The 19,517-nt window shown below is 42.9% G+C and overlaps 1 protein-coding gene across 4 annotated transcripts in view; it reads right to left on the bottom strand.

Moving 5' to 3' along the window:
• MARK1 (microtubule affinity regulating kinase 1) overlaps positions 1-16,274 on the bottom strand; it is a 116,519-nt gene extending 100,245 nt beyond the window's left edge. For all 4 annotated transcript variants that reach the window (XM_082703032.1, XM_082703033.1, XM_082703034.1 and 1 more), the window contains exon 1: positions 15,975-16,274. In XM_082703032.1, the coding sequence (XP_082559158.1) occupies positions 15,975-16,025 (51 nt within the window). In that variant the 5' untranslated portion in view covers positions 16,026-16,274. The remainder of the gene's footprint in view (positions 1-15,974) is intronic.
• Positions 16,275-19,517: the final 3,243 nt, after the last annotated feature.

Raw genomic sequence — 19,517 nt, 5'->3', positions numbered from 1 at the left:
AGCTCTGAATACAGTAAAGACAGCTGGGGATTCAGAGTTGAGGTGAGTGGATGGAAAACTACTAAGATGAGACCTGAGGGTCAGGGGACTCCTGCTAAACTGGCCTAAGAGGGTGCCTTGCTGGGGATTCGCACTTAACTGACTTAGCGGAATTCCTTGCTACGCTGGAGCTGTGCAGGCCCTGGAAGGACAGGGCAGAGATGAAGGCCAAAGTCAAACCTACTTGAGAACAAGGCTCAGAGGGGCTGACCTGAAGTCTGGTTCAAGGAGAGAGTTCTTTGGCACTGGCACTGGCATCTCCCCCTCACTAAACCCTTCTCCAGTATACCAAAACAAGTTTTCAAAACACCAGATTCAAAGTTCTTGTGTGGATCTTGAGAATACAGGTCACAAAATTTATTTTTAAAAAACTTTTTTTTTTAAGTTTTTAATTTTAAGTGATCTCCATACCCAATGCAGGGCTTGAACTCACAATCTCAAGATCAAGAGTCACATATTCCACCAACTGAGCCAGCAAGGTGCCCGAGGCCACTAAATTGAAAAACCAGTATGTTTCTAAACCACTTCAGCATACACAGAATACAAATCTAATCATGTCGGCTCTTTACTTAAGTCACCCAAGGGCTACCGGTGCCCCAGGAGCAGGTCTTGCTGAGACTCGCGAAGCCCTGCGCGGTCTCCAGTCCGTGGCCGGCCCTCTCCCTGACCGCTCCTCCTCCCAGCCCCACGCTCAGGGCCCTGCCCACAACGCTCCTTCAGCCCAGGAGTGTCTTCTTTCCACAGAGCCACCTGGCAAAGCAGTACTTGCCTTCCAGGCCTTCGTTCAAAGGCCGTGAACCTTTCTTGTGCGCCCCCTCCCCTCTCCCCCTTCCCTCTTTATCCAGTGTCCTGCTCACTCGGAGGACAAGAACCGTAACTTTCTAACTTTCTACTGCACTTGCCTGTCTCCGTCTATCTCCCCGTCAGGCTCTGAGTCCCTCCAGAGCAGGAACAGGTTTCATTTGCCTTTGCATGCCTTTGGTCTCCAGTTGAGATGAAAACAAATAGGAAAGGAAATAAAAGCAAACCCTCTTTGGAAACTGTGAGCGTAGCACTGTTGATCCCCAGGGAAAGGTAGGCATGCCTTAAAGATTTAAAATAAACCTATTACCATATCCTTTACAGACAGTTCATTCAAACTGTGGACTGTGGCTCAGCTTCTGATTTGCTGACAACCTGAACTAAATGGATACAGTGGTCAAAGCAGTATTAAAAATACTTTCTCAGAATGGGCACCATATGGTGAACTCTGCTGCCACCACTTTCCCAGTATGGTTCACCATATAAAGCTGGGAGAAGGAAGAACGTGAAATTCCTCACTACTTCGTTCCTCAACCTTAGACCCACAAATGCCACACACTGTGCCTTATTACCCCCGAGACAGAAAATTCCCTGTTGTTTTCTACTGCTGTCATCATCCACCGAAAGGACTGATTTGTCACTTCTCCCACACCACATTCTAGAACATAACGGGCAACCGTAATGTCCTTTTTCATTTTAATTAAAAGATGAGATTTATTATAATGCAATCATGATCATCATCACATCAGTGTTTTTTTTTACAAAGCCTAGTCAGTAAATACCAACATCAGAATAATGGAGAGGTTTAAGAAGAGAGATTTCTGGATCTCACCCTAGAGAAACTGTGTATGAACAGAGTGCAACAGAGCAGGGCTTAGGGAGCATGAATGTGAAGTGATCTCTCAAGCTGGCTCATAAAGTCATTTGAGAATAAGTGAATAAACTGGACCTTGATTTATTAAATTTTTGAGTGCCAAAAATATGCCAAACACTATGGGAGGAAATACAAGATATACAGAAATAATATTGGAGGTAGTCTCTGGCCTCAAAGTATTTTCAATTTAGTCAGGAAGAAAAAGTTGACTCAGAGAATTCTAGAACAATGCTAGACTCTATTGTATAGAATAGTCTCCAGGGGCGCCTGGGTGGCTCAGTGGGTTAAAGCGTTTGCCTTCGCTCAGGTCATGATCCCAGGGTCCTGGGATCGAGCCCCGCATCGGGCTTTCTGCTCAGCAGGAAGACTGCTTCCCCCCACATCTCTGCCTGCCTCTCTGCCTACTTGTGATATCTCTCTCTCTCTCTCTGTCAAATAAATAAATAAATAATCTTTAAAAAAAAAAAAAAAAAGAATAGTCTCCAAACTTTAGATCAAGTACCCTATCACTGAAAGTTTTAAGTATGGGTTACTATAGTAATACTGACTTAAATTATACATGTATTATATTAAAACACATGATACCAAAAAGATAAAATTTTTGGAAACATTATATCTCAATGGTACAAACTTTTCAGTGATTAAACATTGTGTCTGAAAAACAATCTGAGGATTTTGAAGGGGTGGGGGGTGGGAGTTGGGGGTACTAGGTGGTGGGTATTATAAAGGGCACGAATTGCATGGAGCACTGGGTGTGGTGAAAAATAATGAATACTGTTATGCTGAAAATAAAATAAATTTATATTGAATTTAAATGAAAAAAAAAAAAAAAAAAACATTGTGCCATATTAATATATTTCTTGGTTTTTAATATCTTAGCTTAACAATTTGTGATACTGGGATCTGAAGGGCTGACTACAAATTCAGTTTATGTTGACACTTGACTTCAAGGACTGTATTCATATGTCCATCCACCCACCATGTATACAAAAAGTTTTTTATGAAAATCATGTTAGGGAGCACCTTCCTGAGGACAATCTGCAATTTTTGAAAACATCATCTTAATAACTTTAACAAATGGTTTCCAAAATCTACTAAGATTTTTGATCTAGAAAATTTACAAACAAGTTAGAAAGTTGTCCATATTTTTAAGTGTGCAGATGAGAAACTGAGAAATGACATGTAATTTAGGGTAGTAAAATCACATAAGTATGGATACTTCTGAACACCCATTTCCAAAACGTTTATTCCAATCTTTCTGTTGACTAGTATGCAAGATAATATGAAGGGTTTTCCAAGATAAAACATACTTTAAAGTGTACTGTTGGGCTTGAAGAGAAAATACAAGGGAAAAATAAGTAAACATTAAAAATACTCCAGCTGAAAGCAACTACAAAACCCAGCACTGCCCTGAGGTCCAAATATTAACCTGTGGACTCACTACAAGGTTGGAGAATGTAAAACTCCTTCATTGACCTGGAACTCCTTTAGGATACTAGAATGTCGTATGTCAGGGGATCCTGGCTAGCTCAGTCAATAAAGTATGCAACTCTTGATCTTGGGGTTGTAAGTTTGAGCTCCATAGGGGGAGTAATTACTTAAAAATAAGTCTTTAAAAAAAAGTCCCAGGTTAGTAGGAGCAAAAACAAAGCCTCTCTAGAGGAAGTCATCCTCAATTCAGAGCCCCAAGTTTCACAGATAAAAATCAGGCAAATATGAGTTCATCCCCAAAGAACAGCAAATACAGAAACAAAGAAGCCACAATAGATGAGAATCAACAGATACAAACACTAAAGCTGAAGCCCCAGGGACTTCATATAATGGAATTTCCAGACATCGGAAGTAAATAACTATATGTCAAATGTTTAAGGAAATGAAGGTGAAGTCACAAAAATAAACAAAAACCAAGAGACTATAAAATAGGCCAGACTGGTTTGAGAGAAAGAACTTACAACTTTTAGAAATAAAAAATGAAATGAAAAAATTCAACAATGTTAAAAGAGAAGAGTGTAGCATGCATCCTGTACACTGCTAGTTTCTGTCCATCTCAACACAGGGTGCTTGATGGGAACCAGCATTCGCTAGGTGCTGGGGTATGCTGAGAACAAAGCCAGCTAAGTGTGCTGCTCCTTCAGAGGAACCACAGTACACCAGACAGACACCAGAGGGAGCAAGAGATTACAGCTCCGAAATAAAGAAAGAAAGAAAGAAAGAAAGGAAGGAAGGAAGGAAGGAAGAAAGAAAGAAAGAAAACAAACAGGAAATCCCTCTAATCAGGTATCTACAAGAAAGAAAGAAAGAAAGAAAGAAAGAAAGAAAGAAAGAAAGAAAGAAAGAAAGAAAACAAACAAACAGGAAATCCCTCTAATCAGGTATCTACATGAGCATGTCCAGAAAAGACACATCCACAAAAAAGGTTTGAGGACCTGAGAATCTCCAGCTGGACCGAGTGGTCACAATCTCTCCATGTATGAAGACAGCCTAGAAAGACTGAGAGAGGTAACCTTTTTTTTTTTTTTAATGTGTGGATACCAACAAAGAGTTATAAGAAATACAAAGGAATAGGGGAAATGGCCAATATAGGGAAGACAATACATTTCTAAAACCAACCCTAAAGAAAGAGAGGTTACCTGTATTACCTGGCAAAGAATTCAAAATGACTGAAATAAAGATGCTCAATGACATCATGAAATGATACATGAGCAAAATGAGGATTTCAGCAAAGAAACCAAAAAGACAAAAAACAACCAAACAGAAATTTTGGAGTTCAATTTAAGAAGGCAGTAATTCATTAGGGAGCTTCAAGGAAAGGCTTGATCAAACAGAAGAAAGAATGAGCAAATGTTAACATTTGTTTAAAGCTATCCAGTCAAAGGAAAAACAAAAACAACAACAACAAAGAAAGAAAGAAAGAAAAAGAGTGAAGAAAGCCAAAGGAAGGAAGGAAGGAAGGAAGGAAGGAAGGAAGGAAGGAAGAAAGAAAGAAAGAAAAAGACAGAAAGAAAGAAAGAAGAAAAAGAGTAAAGAAAGCCTAAGGGAATTATAGGCTAGCACCAAAAAACCAATATATGCATTATGGGAGTCTCAGGGGAAAAAAAGAGAGAGAGAAAGGGACAGAAAGTTTGTTTGTTTTTTAAATGAAAAGTTCCCAAATATGAGGAAAGAAATGGACATCCAGATTTCCAGATTCAAGAAACCCAAGAGAAGTTAAATAGGATGAATCCAAAACAGGATGAACTCAAAAAGTCTGTACCCAAACACGTATTCAAATAGTCAAAGGTCAAAGACAGAGAATTTTGAAAACTGCAAATATACAATTTGTCATGTACAAATGAACCCTCATAAACTTTTTAGCAGATTTCTCAGCAGAAAACCTGGAGACCAGGAAAGAATGCAAATATTCAAACTGCTGGGGGACAAACTTGCCAGTCAAGAACACTATACCCAGCAAAACTGTCCTTCAAAAATGAATAAAAAGCTTTTACAGATAGACAAAAGCTGAGAGAGTTCTTCACCACTAGACCTGCCTTATAAGAAATGCTTAAGGGATCATTCAAGTTGAACAAAAAGACACTAAACAGTCACAGGCAAGCACACAAAAATATAAATTTCACTGGTAATGGGAAATACATGCACAAACACGGGATACTGTAATAATGCAACAATGCTGTGCAAATCATTTTAATTCTGGCATATAAGTTAAAAAACAAAAATATTTACAAAACTATAACTATAAAATGTTAACGGATATACAACTCAAATGTAATCTGTGATAACAACAATATAATGTGTAGGGAAGGAAAAAGTTAAAGCAGAATTTTTGTATGAGATTAAAGTTAAGATGCTATCAGCTTAAAACAGGTTGTTTTAAGTGTGGAATGTTCTATATAAGTCCCATAGTAACCACAAAGAAAATACCTGGAGAAGATACACAAAAGAAAATGAAAAAGAAATCAAAGTACGTCACTATAAAAAAAAATCAACAAGACACTTAGACAGCAAGAGATATTAAGAAAGACAAAAGAGGGGTGCCAGGGTGGCTCAGTCGTTAGGCGTCTGCCTTCGGCTCAGGTCATGATCTCTGGGTCCTAGGATCAAGCCCCACATCAGGCTCCCTGATCAGCGGGAAGCCTGCTTCTCCCTCTCCCACTCCCCCTGCTTGTGTTTCCTCTCTTGCTGTCTCTCTCCCTCCCTGTGTCAAATAAATAAATAAAATCTTCAAAAAAAAAAAAAAAAGACAAAAGAACTATAAGACAGAAAAAAAGGGGAACGTTATATAATGATAAAAAGGTCAATTGACCAGGAAAATATAACATTTAAAAATATTTAAAGACCCAAATCAGAGCACTTAAAATATATAAAGCAAACAATGACAGAATGGAAGGGAGAAATAGACAGCAACACAGTTACAGCAGAAAATTTCACCACCCCATTTTCAATAGTGGGTAGAACATCCAGACAGTTAGCAAGAAGAAAACTGAAGACCTGAATAACACTATAGACTAAATGTTCCTAACAGACATATTTAGAACATTTCACTGAAGAGCAATAGAACACATTTTTATCAAAGGTACATAGATATTCTCCAGGATAGGGCGCATGTTAGATCATAAAACAAATCTTACAAATTTAATAATGCTGAGATCATAAGAATTATCTTATCGAAATTAATGGTATGCAACCAGAAATCAGTAACAGAAGAAAATTGGAAGACATGTGAAAATTAAGGAACATATTCTCGAATAACCACTGCATCAGGAAGAAATCAAAACAGAAATTAGAAAATATCTTGAGACAAATGAAAACAATATACAGTCCTCTTTCCTTCGGCAGTGGCAGCAGATTGTGCAGACATGGCCAAAATTAAGGCCACCTTTGCATCATGAAGACAGAGGAGCTGCTTAAACAGCTGTAAGACCTGAAGGTGGAGCTATGGCATCTGTGCGTCACCAAAGCAAAAGGCAGCATGGCTTCCAAGCTGTCCGAGATTTGAGCTATTCACAAATCCACTGCCCATGTTCTGTTATCAACCAGACTCAGAAAGAGAACCTCAGGAAAATTTACAAGGGTAAGAGGTACAAGCCCCTGGATCTGTGGCCCAAAAAGACATGTGCCATGTACCTCTGGCTGAACAAGAAAGATGAAAACCTGAAGACCAAGAGGCAGCAGTGGAAGGAGTGGCTATACCCTCTGCGGTAGTACCCAGTTAAGCCCTGAGAAGCAGCATCAGTAACACACATACACACACACACACACTGTGGTGGGGAGGGTAGAAAGAAAAGAAAATATATCAAACTTACAGGATGCAGCAAAAGCAGTACTAAGTGAGAAGTTCACAGTAATAAAAACTTACATTAAAAAAAAAACCCTCTCCCCAAATCCTCCTTAAGGAACTAGAAAAAAGAAAAACCTAAGCCTAAAATTAGCAGAAGGAAATTATAATAATGATTACAGTCGTAAAAAATGGAGAAGAAAAAATAGAAAAAATTCAACAAAGAGTTGGTTCTTGAAAAAAATCAACAAGTGAAAAAAATCTCCAGCTAGACTAAAAAAGAAGAGCCAAATTAAGATCAGACATAAAAGAGGAAACATTAGAACTGATGCCATAGAACTAGAAAGGATAGTTAAGAGACTACCTTATGTAATGAAATGTGAACAAATTGGCATATTGGCACCTAGAAGAAATGGAGAAATTCCCATGAACATACAACCTACCAAGATTGAACAGTGAAGAAAAAGGAAATCTGAACAGATGTAGCAAGGAGATTGAATCAGTAATCAAAAACCTTCCAACAAAGAAAAGCCCAGGACCAGATGTCTTTTGGATATATTCTACCAAACATTTAAAGAAGAATGGGGTCCCTGGGTGGTGCAGCCGGTTAAGTGTTTTCTTCAGGTCAGGTTATGATCCCGGGTCCTAGGACCATCATCCCTCCCTGCTCAAAGGGGATCCTGCTTCTCCCTGTACCTCTGCAGCTCCCTCTGCTTGTGCTCCCTCTCTTTCTCTTTCTTTCAAATAAATAAATCTTAAAAAAAAAAAAAAAAAAAAAAGAATAAACACCAATCCTTCTAAGACTTTTCCAAAACTTGGAGAAAGGAAACTAATTTTAGGCCAGCATTACTGAAATACCAAAACCAGAAACAGACACTATAAGAAAACCACAGCCAATAACCTTGATGAATATATGCAAAAATCCTAAATGAAGTATTAGCAAACCAAATTTAATAGCACATTAAAAAGATCATAAATGATGACCAAGTGGGATCTATCCCTAGGATACAAGGATGGTTCAACATAGGTAATCAATGTAATACACCAAATTAACAGAACAAATGATGAAAATCACATGATCATCTCCATTGCTGCAGATAAGGCATCAATACCCTTTCATCATAAAAAACTCTCAACAGGGGTACCTGGGTGGCTCAGTCCATTAAGCATCTGCCTTTGGCTCAGGTCATGGTCCCAGGGTCCTGGGATTGAGCCCCGTGTCAGGCTCCCTGCTCAGTGAAAAGCCTGCTTCTCTCCCTCCCTCCATACTACCCAAAAAGATCTTCAGATCAACACAATACCTATCAATACCCTAATACCATTTTTTAAAAATAGAAACAGAAAAAAACAATCTCAAAATTAACATGGAACCACAAGGACCCTGAATAAACAAAACAATCTTGAGAAAGAAGAACAAAGATGAAGGCTTCACACTTATGACTTCAAAGCACATTACAATGTTATAATAATCAAAACAGTATGGCACTGCTATAAAGACAGGCATATAGACTAATGGAATAGAATTGAGAGCCCAGAAATACATCTTTGTATATATGGTGAAATGATCTTAGATAAGAGTACCAAAAAACTCAAGTGGGAAATAGTAGTCTTTTCAATAAATGGTGTTGGGAAAACCAGATCTTCACATGCAGAATAATGAAATTGGATCTTTTATCTTATAACATATACAAAAATTAATTCAAAATGTATTGAAGACTTCAATATAACACCTAAAACTGTAAAATTCTTTAAAGAAAACATAGGGCAAAGCTTCATTACACTGATCTTGGCAATGACTTCCTGAATATAACATGAAAAACACAGGCAATTAAGGCAAAAAAGAAATAGACAGGTGGAACTACATGAAACTAAAAAGCTTCTGCACAGCAAAGACAACAATCCCCACAGTGAGAAGGGAACCCCCAGAATGGAAGAAAATACTTTACACACTATATATCTGAAAAGGGGTTAATATCCAAAATATTCTTACAACCCTGATTTTTAATGGACAAAGGACTTGAATAGACATTTCTCCAAAGAAGACACATAAATGGTCTACAGGCATATGAAAAGATGTTCAACATCACTAATTATCAGAGAAAGGCAAATCAAAAATCACAATGAGATTATTACTTCACACCAGTTAGCATGGCTATTATCAAAAAGCAAAGCAGACAATAATAAATGCTGACAAGGACGTGGAGAGATTGTAACCTATGTGCACTGCTGGTTTGAATGTAAAACGGTGCAGCCATTATGGAAAACAATATGATGGCCCCTCAAAAAATTGAAAATAGAACATATAATCTGGCAATCCAGATTCAATTCAAAAGAACTGAAATCAGAACTTCAAAGAGTTTTGCAATCCCATGTTCATTGCAGTATTATTCACTACAGTCAAGTTAAGAAAACATTTCAAATTCCGTCAACGGGTGAATGGATAAAGAAATGTATTATATACATTCATTGGAGTATTTTTCTGCCATAAAAAGGAGGAAATTCTGTCATGCTTTATTATGGGTAAACCTTGAGGACATTACATTTAGTGAAATTAGCTCATCATAGAAAGGCTGATACTGCATGATTCCACTTAAATGAGAGATGTAACATAGTCAAACTTATAAAAAAGCCAAGAATCAAATTGTGGTTGCCAGGGACTGGAGAAATAGGAAAATGGGAAGTGGCTATTCAATAGTATAAAGTTTTAGTCACGCAAGATGAAAAAGTTCTATAGATTTGCTACACAACATTGTGCCAATGACAATTAACAATACTGTCCTATGCACTTAGAATTCTTTTTGTTAAGAGAGCAGATTTCCTGTTACGGGTTTTTTATGACAATATAAATAAACTTAACAGAAGGATTAACAGTGAAGAGATTTAGCCAACTAAAAGATAAATCTAAACATTACATACCATAACTGTAGTGCAGATTATACTATATACTGCAGTACAGAGAAACAATGAAATAGAGGAAGAAATGAGAGTCTAAGACATATATATAGGATAGAATGAGAAATCTTAACATATCTAATCAGGGCACTGGAAACACTAGAGAGAACAGAGGTAAATTAATATTTAAAGAGAGAATGACTGATTGTAGAACTGATGAAAGATATAAATCCACAGATGATAAATTCAAACAAATCATGCAGCTTGTAGTATAGAGAGGAAATGAACTTGTGAAAACAATGAATGAGAAAGTAAAGCACATGGAGGGGCTATGGTCTAACGTAATCAAATCAGAATCCCCTAATGAACCTCTGAAGGAAGCAGAAACAAGGCAATTTTCAAAAAGATAATAGTTGGTAAGTATCTAGAACTGAAGAAAGATAGGAAATCACAAACATAGGAAGCAGGAAGGAAAAAAAAAAAATACAGGGGTACCTGGATAGCTCAGTTGGTTAAGAGTCTAACTTGTGATTTCAGTTTAGGTCATGATCTCAAAGTTGTGAGATCAAGCCCTGCATGGAGCCCCACATTGGGCTCTGTACTGGGTTTGGAGCCTGCTTAAGATTCTCTCTCTCCCTCCCCCTGCCTTTCCTCTTAAAAAAAGAAAGAAAGGGACAGAGAAAGAAAGAAAAAAGAAATCCATACCTAAATGCACTGCAGTGACAGTCTAACACTTAAAAGAAAAACAGACAATCTTGAAGAGACAGATGGAAAAGATCACCTACTTTTATTTAAAGGTTTATTTGTCAGAGAGAGTGAAAGAGCACAAGCCAGGGGAGCTGCAGGCAGAGGAAGAAGCAGCCTCCTCACTGAGCTCCTTGCCTAATACGGGCCTCAATACCAGGACCCTGGAATCATGACCTAGAGCTGAAGGCAAAGGCATAACCAACTGAGCAACCCAGGCATCCTGAAAAGATTACCGACTTAATGGCAGATGACTTCTGAACAGAAACAATGGAAATCAGCAGACCATGGGATACTATCTTCAGAGCAATGAATGAAAGTAACTGTTGATTCTGAATTGAAGACTAAGCAAAACTATCACTGAATAATAAGGGCAAAATATATTTCAGATTTAAAGAAGAAAGTTTATCATTAACAATCCTTTATTAAAAGAACTTCAAAGGTGTTCATTGGGTAAATGGAAAATGACCCCCAAAGGAAAGTCTGAGAAGGAAGAAGAAATGGTTAAAAAATAATAATCTGAAAACCATGTGGCTGATTCTAGCTTTGTTCGAGGGAGGAGGCAAGCTTAGAGTCCCCCTACTCCTCCACCATCCACAATGTGTCTGATTGTAAACAACCTGGGCTTAAAACAGCAGGAGCAGAAGAATTCATAATAGCATTTTGGCCAGACAGGAATAGAAGGTAGATATGTTTTTCTCACAATGGACTGTCCTGCATGCTCACTTTGGAGACCAGTAGTGTGCACTATACATTGACAGCTGTTCAGCTACAGCGGAGAGCAATCCTTGCTATAACCAATTCAGAATTTTTCTTAGAAAAATGAGCCATACCATAAAGGATTTATGAGTCGGGGATAAGGGGGAATGAGCAGGGCACTCCAGACAGTGAAAACAGCAAAGGTTCAAAATAGAGATGAGCACAGCATAGCCTGTTCTTACTCTAATAATGTATTTTATATCATTTTATATAGTCTTTTCAAATTTCTAAGACAAAAACAGAACAAACCAAAACAGCACCTCCAAGAAGCAATAGCACGAGTACAGCAACAGTGGAAGACGTCAGAGATTACAACCTTGGGCAGGTCCCTTAACTTTCCGAAGGCATATGCCTCTGTTGTAGTATGCAATACTTATCCTTCCCAGTATCACTAAGATATTTTGATGATAAATGAAAAAACTCAAAAGGGGAATGTTCCAGCCATGATGTCTTACCTATGACTGATTACCAGTCAGTGTACTGGGTACTGGGGATACAGAATAAAGGGGACAAAGTAAGTCAGCGATCAGAGCACAGTGTGGTAAGTACGGTGACCTCTGAGGCGTGCACTGGGGGGTGAGCAACCCAAAGCTCGTAGCAAAGGCATGCTTCTCTCCTGCCTTTTCACATCATTAACAATGATTCTGACAGGACAAACTACTGATGGTCATCGCAGACACACTAAGCACTTGGGATAGTCATCACAGTGAGTTTCGGATCTATCAAAACAATCACCTTCAAGAGTTTTATTATTAAAAGATTCACAACAAATTTAACCAAGAAGGAGTCAAATCATTTTTCTTCATACTAATTAAAATTCACCACAGAAGGCTAGCCTGGGCATTTTGGATCCATAAAAATCAGTATAATCAGAGTTTTCCTAAAACACGGGAAAACAATTTCTCTTGCTTCATTCAAAAGCACCTAAGAGTAATGGTTCCATATTATCTACATTCATGCTGGAACTCTCCAAGTCTAACTTAAGAGAAGAAAAAAAATATTTCAAATGCCCATTCTTTTTCTGGACTCTACACAACATAAAATCAAACACATTTTGCATAAATTAATTCAATGATCAGTGACATATCTTTCCTACTTTTTCTTTTCCTTTAAAAAAAAAATATTTTATTAGTTTTGACAGAGAAAGAGTGCATGAGAAGGCAGAAGAAGGGGGAGCAGGCTCCCTCCTGTGCAGGGAGCAGATGTGGGACTTGATCCCAGGACCCTGGGGTCATGACCTGAGCTGCAGGCAGATGCTTAACCAACTGAGCCACCCAGGCACCCCTTTTTACTCTCTCTACTTCACTATGAAGTGTTTAGTGCATTAAAAGTTCATCACTGGGGCGCCTGGGTGGCTCAGCGGGTTAAAGCCTCTGCCTTCGGCTCAGGTGATCCCAGAGTTCTGGGATCGAGCCCCGCATCGGGCTCTCTGTTCGGCAGGGAGCCTGCTTCTCTCTCTCTCTCTCTCTCTGCCTGTCTCTCCGCCTACTTGTGATTTCTGTCAAAAAAAAAAAAAAAAAAGTTCATCATTGGTTGTTCTGGGTATTTGGCCAATTCAGGCCTATCAATGCACAAATCCTTCATCTAAGAAAATAACTCCTGAAAAAGTGCACACAGAATGTTCTGGGGGAAAAAAAAGGTAATTCCTTCTCTTTCTACTATATACTTATAGTAGTAATAGGAGATCAGTGCTGTTAACACTCCTCTTTTGAATTTCTTAATTTATCCTCAACACACACTAGTCACATATATAGGGTAGATATTATATACTCCCAAGAACACAAAGTCCAAATACATTCACATATGACTAAACAAAATTTCATATTAACTGCAAATGACAATAAAATACAAGGATGTTTTTTAAAATTGCCATATGTGTTTAAATTAAAACATTTCTAGCAGTGGTAGAATGTTTTTAGTTATTTCCTTAATATTCCAAAGGACTTGAAGTCTTTATGGTCATATAAATATAAATTTCCCCAGCTATTTTAAAAAATGTGTCACTTTAACTGAAAACGACTACAAACAAATGTACATTTTGCTTGCCATACTGGCTTCAATATATTAGCTAACAAGCAGGTTTGTTCTTTATTTCACTGATAGGAGATAAGAATGCATTATGACATTTACTACTAACCAGAGAATAGAGAGAAACACCAACAATGATTTAACAGCCGTCTCTGGTGGTCCCTTTGATAAACGCCTACAGCACTTACAAACCAATTTAGCCTTATTTACACAGTTTTCTTCTGTACACTAGTTGTTTGGGATTATATTCATTTTTCCTGTAAGCTCCTTGAGGGGAGAGGCCTTATCTTAAATAATGCATCTGTATCCCAACCAGCTCAAAACCAAAGCTGCACGCACATTTACTGATAAATGAACAGCCACAGTGTAATAGACATTTTCCACAAATTGGGAAATGTTAGGCAATTAGGAGAAAATTAGAATTGGATAAAGTCGACTACATGGAGGAATAGTCAGGTTCAACACAAGGACAGGGGACAAGATCATAAAAGTCACTTTGAAATAACATGTTCGGGACCAGAGCAAATGACTTTATACAGCATAATTATTTTCAGAAGGTACAACAGCATTTATCACACGATTATTGCTTAGCTTAAAAATCCACTGGGGTGGGGGTGGATGGGTCTTACATGTGATGCTGTATTTTGTACTATTCCTTGATGCATGTTCCTATAATGATCTCATATCCTTGAAAAGTACCTTATTCATGCAAGTATGGAAAGAGCTATACTATTCAAAATCCAAAATAAAATAAAAACAATGTATTTTTCCACCCACTCTAGGTAACACACAGCGTGTGGCTAATAAAAACAGAGGTCATAGTCTGTCTTACTTTTCATTCACTGAAATGACACACTGAATGACAGGAATCTTTTTAGAGTTCCTGCTAGAAGCATTCAGTTTCAGAACTTGACTTTAGGATCGCCTTTAACCAAATTTTTCATCGTTTCCCCTGACCTTCCTTTAATCTCCCAATTAAATCATGCATCAATTCTGTTTTTTTAAAACGCCGGTTACAACGCAAAATGAAGTTACTATCATTTCTGCCAGCAGCAGCCTCACACTGTTTACCATTTTCAGTGCACGATACTAGGGAGGACAAAAGCACACTCTGAAATACCTTCTCAGCTTTTTCAAACAATAGTCTCTTACTAGAATTTCTTCTCCTTTCACGTAATTCTATTAAGTTTCTGGGCTCCCCTGGTCTCCCAAGATTAAAGAATCTGTTTATTCCAGCCGCCAACACTTCAGAGGTGAGCTCCTATCTTCTCCCTCATCCCTTTTGTGTAAGAACACCAAAGCGCTCATATTTTATTTTCCCATCCTTATGACCCAGGGCTTGGGACTCCAAGACTGGAATCTGAGTTCACTAAACACCTAGACAACTGCCCAGAGAGATCTGGGCAGCCCACTTAACTTGGTACCCTCCAGCCCCTTAAAAGCCAGACAGAAAACCAGCCAAGGCCCTATTTACAAGCCATGAAGGTTAAAAACAAAAACAAAAAACAAACAAACAAAACCCACAAAATCAAAACAAACAAACAAAAAGAGGGGAAAAACCCCAAAACAAAACCCATTTCCACAAAGAAGCTCACACACACACACACACACACACACACATTGTACTCTTTCAGAAGGTGGGAATACAAATTGATCAGGTCCTTTTGGTTTTCGAGAGTTTAAACACCAGGGACATCCGCATCCAGATAAAAACTCCTGAGGGCAATTTGATCAAAGACACAGAAAATCCTTCCTTCAAAGAAATGCACCGTGTGACACTTCAAGAAGGAGGAGAGAGATTTAAAGTAAAACCTGCCCTGCACGATCACCACTGAGTCCAGGCAGAGGACGAACAGCCGCCGGCTTCCTCCGGCTTTTCAACGTTTTGCCGTAACCCCAGGGCCACCGAGGCTGTCCGGGGAATTCTCGCGCTCATCCCTCCCGAGGAGTCTCTGGGCGGCAGGAACTCGTCCCCACACACACGCACGCACACACACACACACACACACACACACACACATCCATCTCTACTACCACTGCCCCCTCCATTCCCACCTTCCCCCTGCGGTGCCCACGACCCAAAATGGGACGCGGTGTCACAAAAAGCCAAGTCATGGGGCCATGCAGGGGGGTGGGGGTGCAGAGGGCTGAAAGGGCCAGAGGAGCGAGGGGGGAAGCGGAGGTAGTCGCCGGCTCGCCCGCGGCCGCCCGGGTGGGGACACGGCATGCCGAGGGCCAGAGACAGCACTCGGGGATGCCCACTCTGCCCTGGCCGCTGCCTCCCTGCCCTCCGTGCGCCCACCCTCCCCGGGGGGACCACCCCGAGGACAGGGCTCCCCGTACAGCCCCCGCCCTCGCCCTGCGGGGGAAAGCGGCGAAATGGGGCTGCAATGAAAAAGGGGGCTGAGCGGCGGGCGAGGGGCTCGCCGGCTCCAGGTGGAGACCGAGCCGCGGCGGCCGCTCGGGGGATCGAGGGGAGGGGGGCGGCGGCCCGGCGGAGGGCGAAGCGGGGCTCGGCCCAGGGTCTCGCCCCCGCCGCTCCCGGGGGAGGCTCGGGTTACTCACGTTCTCCGTGTCCCGCTCGTTCACCGTCGGCAATGGCGTCCGGGCCGACATTTTGTGCGGGCGGCGGGGTCGGGCCGGGGTCTCGCCGGCCGGGCTGGGGTGCGGGCCCGGGGGCGAGCGGAAGGGGGTGCGGGCGCGGGGCCGGGCCGGGCCGAGCGGCTCCCGCAGGCCGCGGGGCGGTGCAACAAGCGGCCCCGGCGGGGCGAGGGGGAGGAGGACGCGGAGGAAGGGGAGGGGGAGCCGCTTCCCGCGGCGGCGCCGGCGGGGGACGCGGGCAGGAGCGAGGGCGGGCTCCGGGCGAGGGCGGTTGCCCGGCGCGGGCCGGGCGGCGAGGCCGGCGGGATGCGGCGCCGAGGGGAGGGGTGGGGGGGGGGGGAAGGCGGGGAAGGGGAGCCGGGGCGGGGTGGGGGGCGGCGGCCGGGCCCCGCTAGGCTGCCCGGGCCATGGCTGAAGGTGAGCTCGCCCCGCAAATCACTGCCCGGCTCGTCCCGGCGAGCGCGGCTCGTCCCCGGGAGCCGCGGCCCTGACAGCGCCGTCCGCGCCGCGCCCCGCGCCCCGCCTCAGGTGTGCGGCGCCGCCCGGCCGAGCCGCAGCCACGCGCCCGGGGCCCAGCGGCGGCGGCGCCCCGGCTCCCGGCGCGCCCGTCCCGGCTGCTCGGCGCGCTCGCCGCCGCCGCCGCCGCCGCGCCTCAGCCGGAGCAGCGGCCCGAGCCGGCAGCGCGCGGAGCGGCGGGCGCGGCACGCAGCGCCCAGAGGCACTTGGCGGCCGCCGCCGGGTGGGCGGGCGCCAGCCGAGGGGGCCTCTCCATTCATTCCCTCATTAGGGATGCGGGGCCGCTCCTCCCCCTCCTCGCGCGCGCTCTCGCCCGCCGGCCCCGCTGTTTATTTTTGTTTCTCGCCCCACCCGCGGAGTACGGTCGTCTGAGAGCCTCGGGTGCCTTTTATTTGTATTCGTGTTTGGGTTTTGCCGGGCGAGGGGAGAGGGCGCTGGTGCAATTAAGTGGCCCCCTTTTGTCCGTCTCCTCGGCAAGAATGGGTGCGATCCCCCGCCGCCCGTCCCCGTCTCGGGACTTTTCCCAGGCTTAAATTCGGCGCCCCCGCCCCCGTGCCCAGGCTTGCTCAATTCCTGTCCTCCCCGGAGCCCCTTCTCAGTCCCCTTCTCCAGGGAGCCGCGGGGTCTGGGTCGCCCTAATAGTTGGGCAAACGGCACAAAAGCCCGTGGAAGCGCCGGCAGCCCCGCCGGGGTGCAGAGGGCTCGGGCGCGGCAGCTCGCCGAGGTGCCCGCGAGGCGCCGCCTCCTTGGGAATGGGGCGGCAGAAGAGATCGCCCGGCGCCCACCGCAGCACCCCCGGAGCGGCTGAGACCGGGAGTCCCAACGTCTACACTGACTGATCGTCACTTCCTGGGACACAAGGAAGTGTCACTTAGGAGAGCTGGTTCGGGGAGGGTGGAGAGCCGTCTTTGATTCCGGCCCAGTCCTACCTCCTCCAGGTGGCTTCCTCACCCGCCCGCCCACCTGCCACTTAAATATCCTTTAGACCTCCCGGTATAAGGCACGGTCAGGGCCCAATAGCCCTTTTAAAAGCAATGCTACTTCTTTCTGTCTTATCTGGGAGCTTAGGTTTTGCACGTTCAGCCTCTAGGACAAAAACCATATCATCTCTCTATTCTTTCCAGTATTTCTTTTTCACTTCCTTTCATGGGTGGGCAGGAAGATAAAAGGAGCAATGATAGAAGGAGGTAGATCCAATTTTCGAGCTTCTTTCATAAGCCTCCAGTGGGAATCTTAAGATGATGGGAAAGTCCTCCTCTCTCCTGAAGATCATCCATTTGAAGAATCCCTGTGCCAGATGGTTTTTATCCTGACTCATTAAAGGTTGTTTCTGAAAATTTAACACTTGACCCTTAAAACATGTTCCGAAAGTCCTAAAATAGCAAATGCAAAGATACTCTGGGGAGGGGTGGGGGAATTCTCATCCCGTAAACAGTCACTTCTTGAACACCATCTAGGTATTTGTTTCTTTAGCAGTTTATCTTGTAAACACTTCTCAATTTCACAAGGCAAATAAAAATCACAAGATCCCTTGGGCTTTCTTCCCCCACTCCTCAAACAAAATGCAGACTTTAGAACTGCAAGGCTGCATCCTGAATTACGGTGTACAGCTGGGAATGCCAAGCTCTCACCGTCCCTCTGCGAGATCCTGAATCACCAAGGTGGACTGAAGTGTCCAGGACAGAAGCCTGTCCTTCTTTGCTCAGCGACAGCCACTGCCGCCTTTAGGGGCTGCTGCTGCTGCGGTGAGAGCGGGACCACTGACTGTTGCATCCTCTGGAGTATCCAGTGTTAAAACATCCCGGGTCAGCGTCGGAAAAAACAAGGATCCGTGAAGCAGTGCTCAACTCCACTGGGGTATGAATCTTTCCTTCAGCCAGTACCTTGGATTTTGCTTTTTGGTGCCCATTCACATAGGATCCCATCTTTATCCTTGTATTAACCCAGGCAGATACGTATTTCCCTGTTAAAGTCCATGCACCTGACTTTTTCAGGATCACAGTCGCGCTGGATTGATGGTGCGCAGAAGAAGATAACTGGAATGCATGGTAGTGGTACTGTTCAATCATGCACCAGTTACCGCACCCACAGGTCCACATCCATGAGGTTCTTTATACCTGTAAGGTGTAATCGTCATTATAGACAGAGCTCAAAGGAGAGCCCAGGATTTCTGGCACAGTGGCTTGCAAGGCTTTCAAGTGTCTGTTAAAAGTCATGGGCAATCCCTTCACTGGGTTTGCCCCACTGGCCTCGTATATTGAAACTTGCTGAAAATCATGTAGTAATAGGAAGGGATACTGATTTTCAAGATCAACCCATAAAGTTTTAAAACAGTGGCACTACATACAAAGGGAGTCTTATTGGGTGGATAACTCAAGTCCAGATGCTGGCTACCGAAAATGTCAAGAAACAATGTCATCCCCCACAAACGGCGTTCAAATAATCCTCACTCGCGCCTACAACTTGAGGCTTGGTATGCAATGAAAATTCACTTGACATAGGTTAGAAAAAAGTCATTGAGTCATTGAAGGTGTGCACCGATTCTCCTCCCCTTAACTTGGCAGGAGGCAGTGGTGTGAATGGATTACAATTTATTTAGCTATAGTTCTTAGCAACGAGGATGCTCATGGGCAATATTTCCTTGTGCTCTCCGTATAGCTCCTTGTTCCTGTGACAGTGAAGACATGACTAAAGAAGTATTTAGTCAAGTAATTTTCTTTAGGATTATTAACCAAACGTGGCATGTTTAATTCAGAGGTTTCTATCTTCAGGTATTAGAATACCAAAGGCTTCAGAAAAACATTAAAAGTACTGAGAAAACAAGAGAAAAATAAAGATCGCAAGATTCCAAACCTCTCCTGAAATGTGTTAAAAGAACATTGTCCATCAGCGGCGCTACAGAGTGCAGTTTTCTAAAACTACACAACCCTATGCAGTAGGTAGCAGCCACGTGGGGCTACTGAGCTCTTGACATGTCATTTTATTTTGAAT

The sequence above is a fragment of the Mustela nivalis genome, assembly GCF_964662115.1.
Source record: "Mustela nivalis genome assembly, chromosome: 16".
NCBI lineage: Eukaryota > Metazoa > Chordata > Mammalia > Carnivora > Mustelidae > Mustela > Mustela nivalis.
The sequence above is the reverse complement of the archived record's forward strand: the minus strand, read 5'-3'. Positions and strand labels throughout refer to the sequence as shown.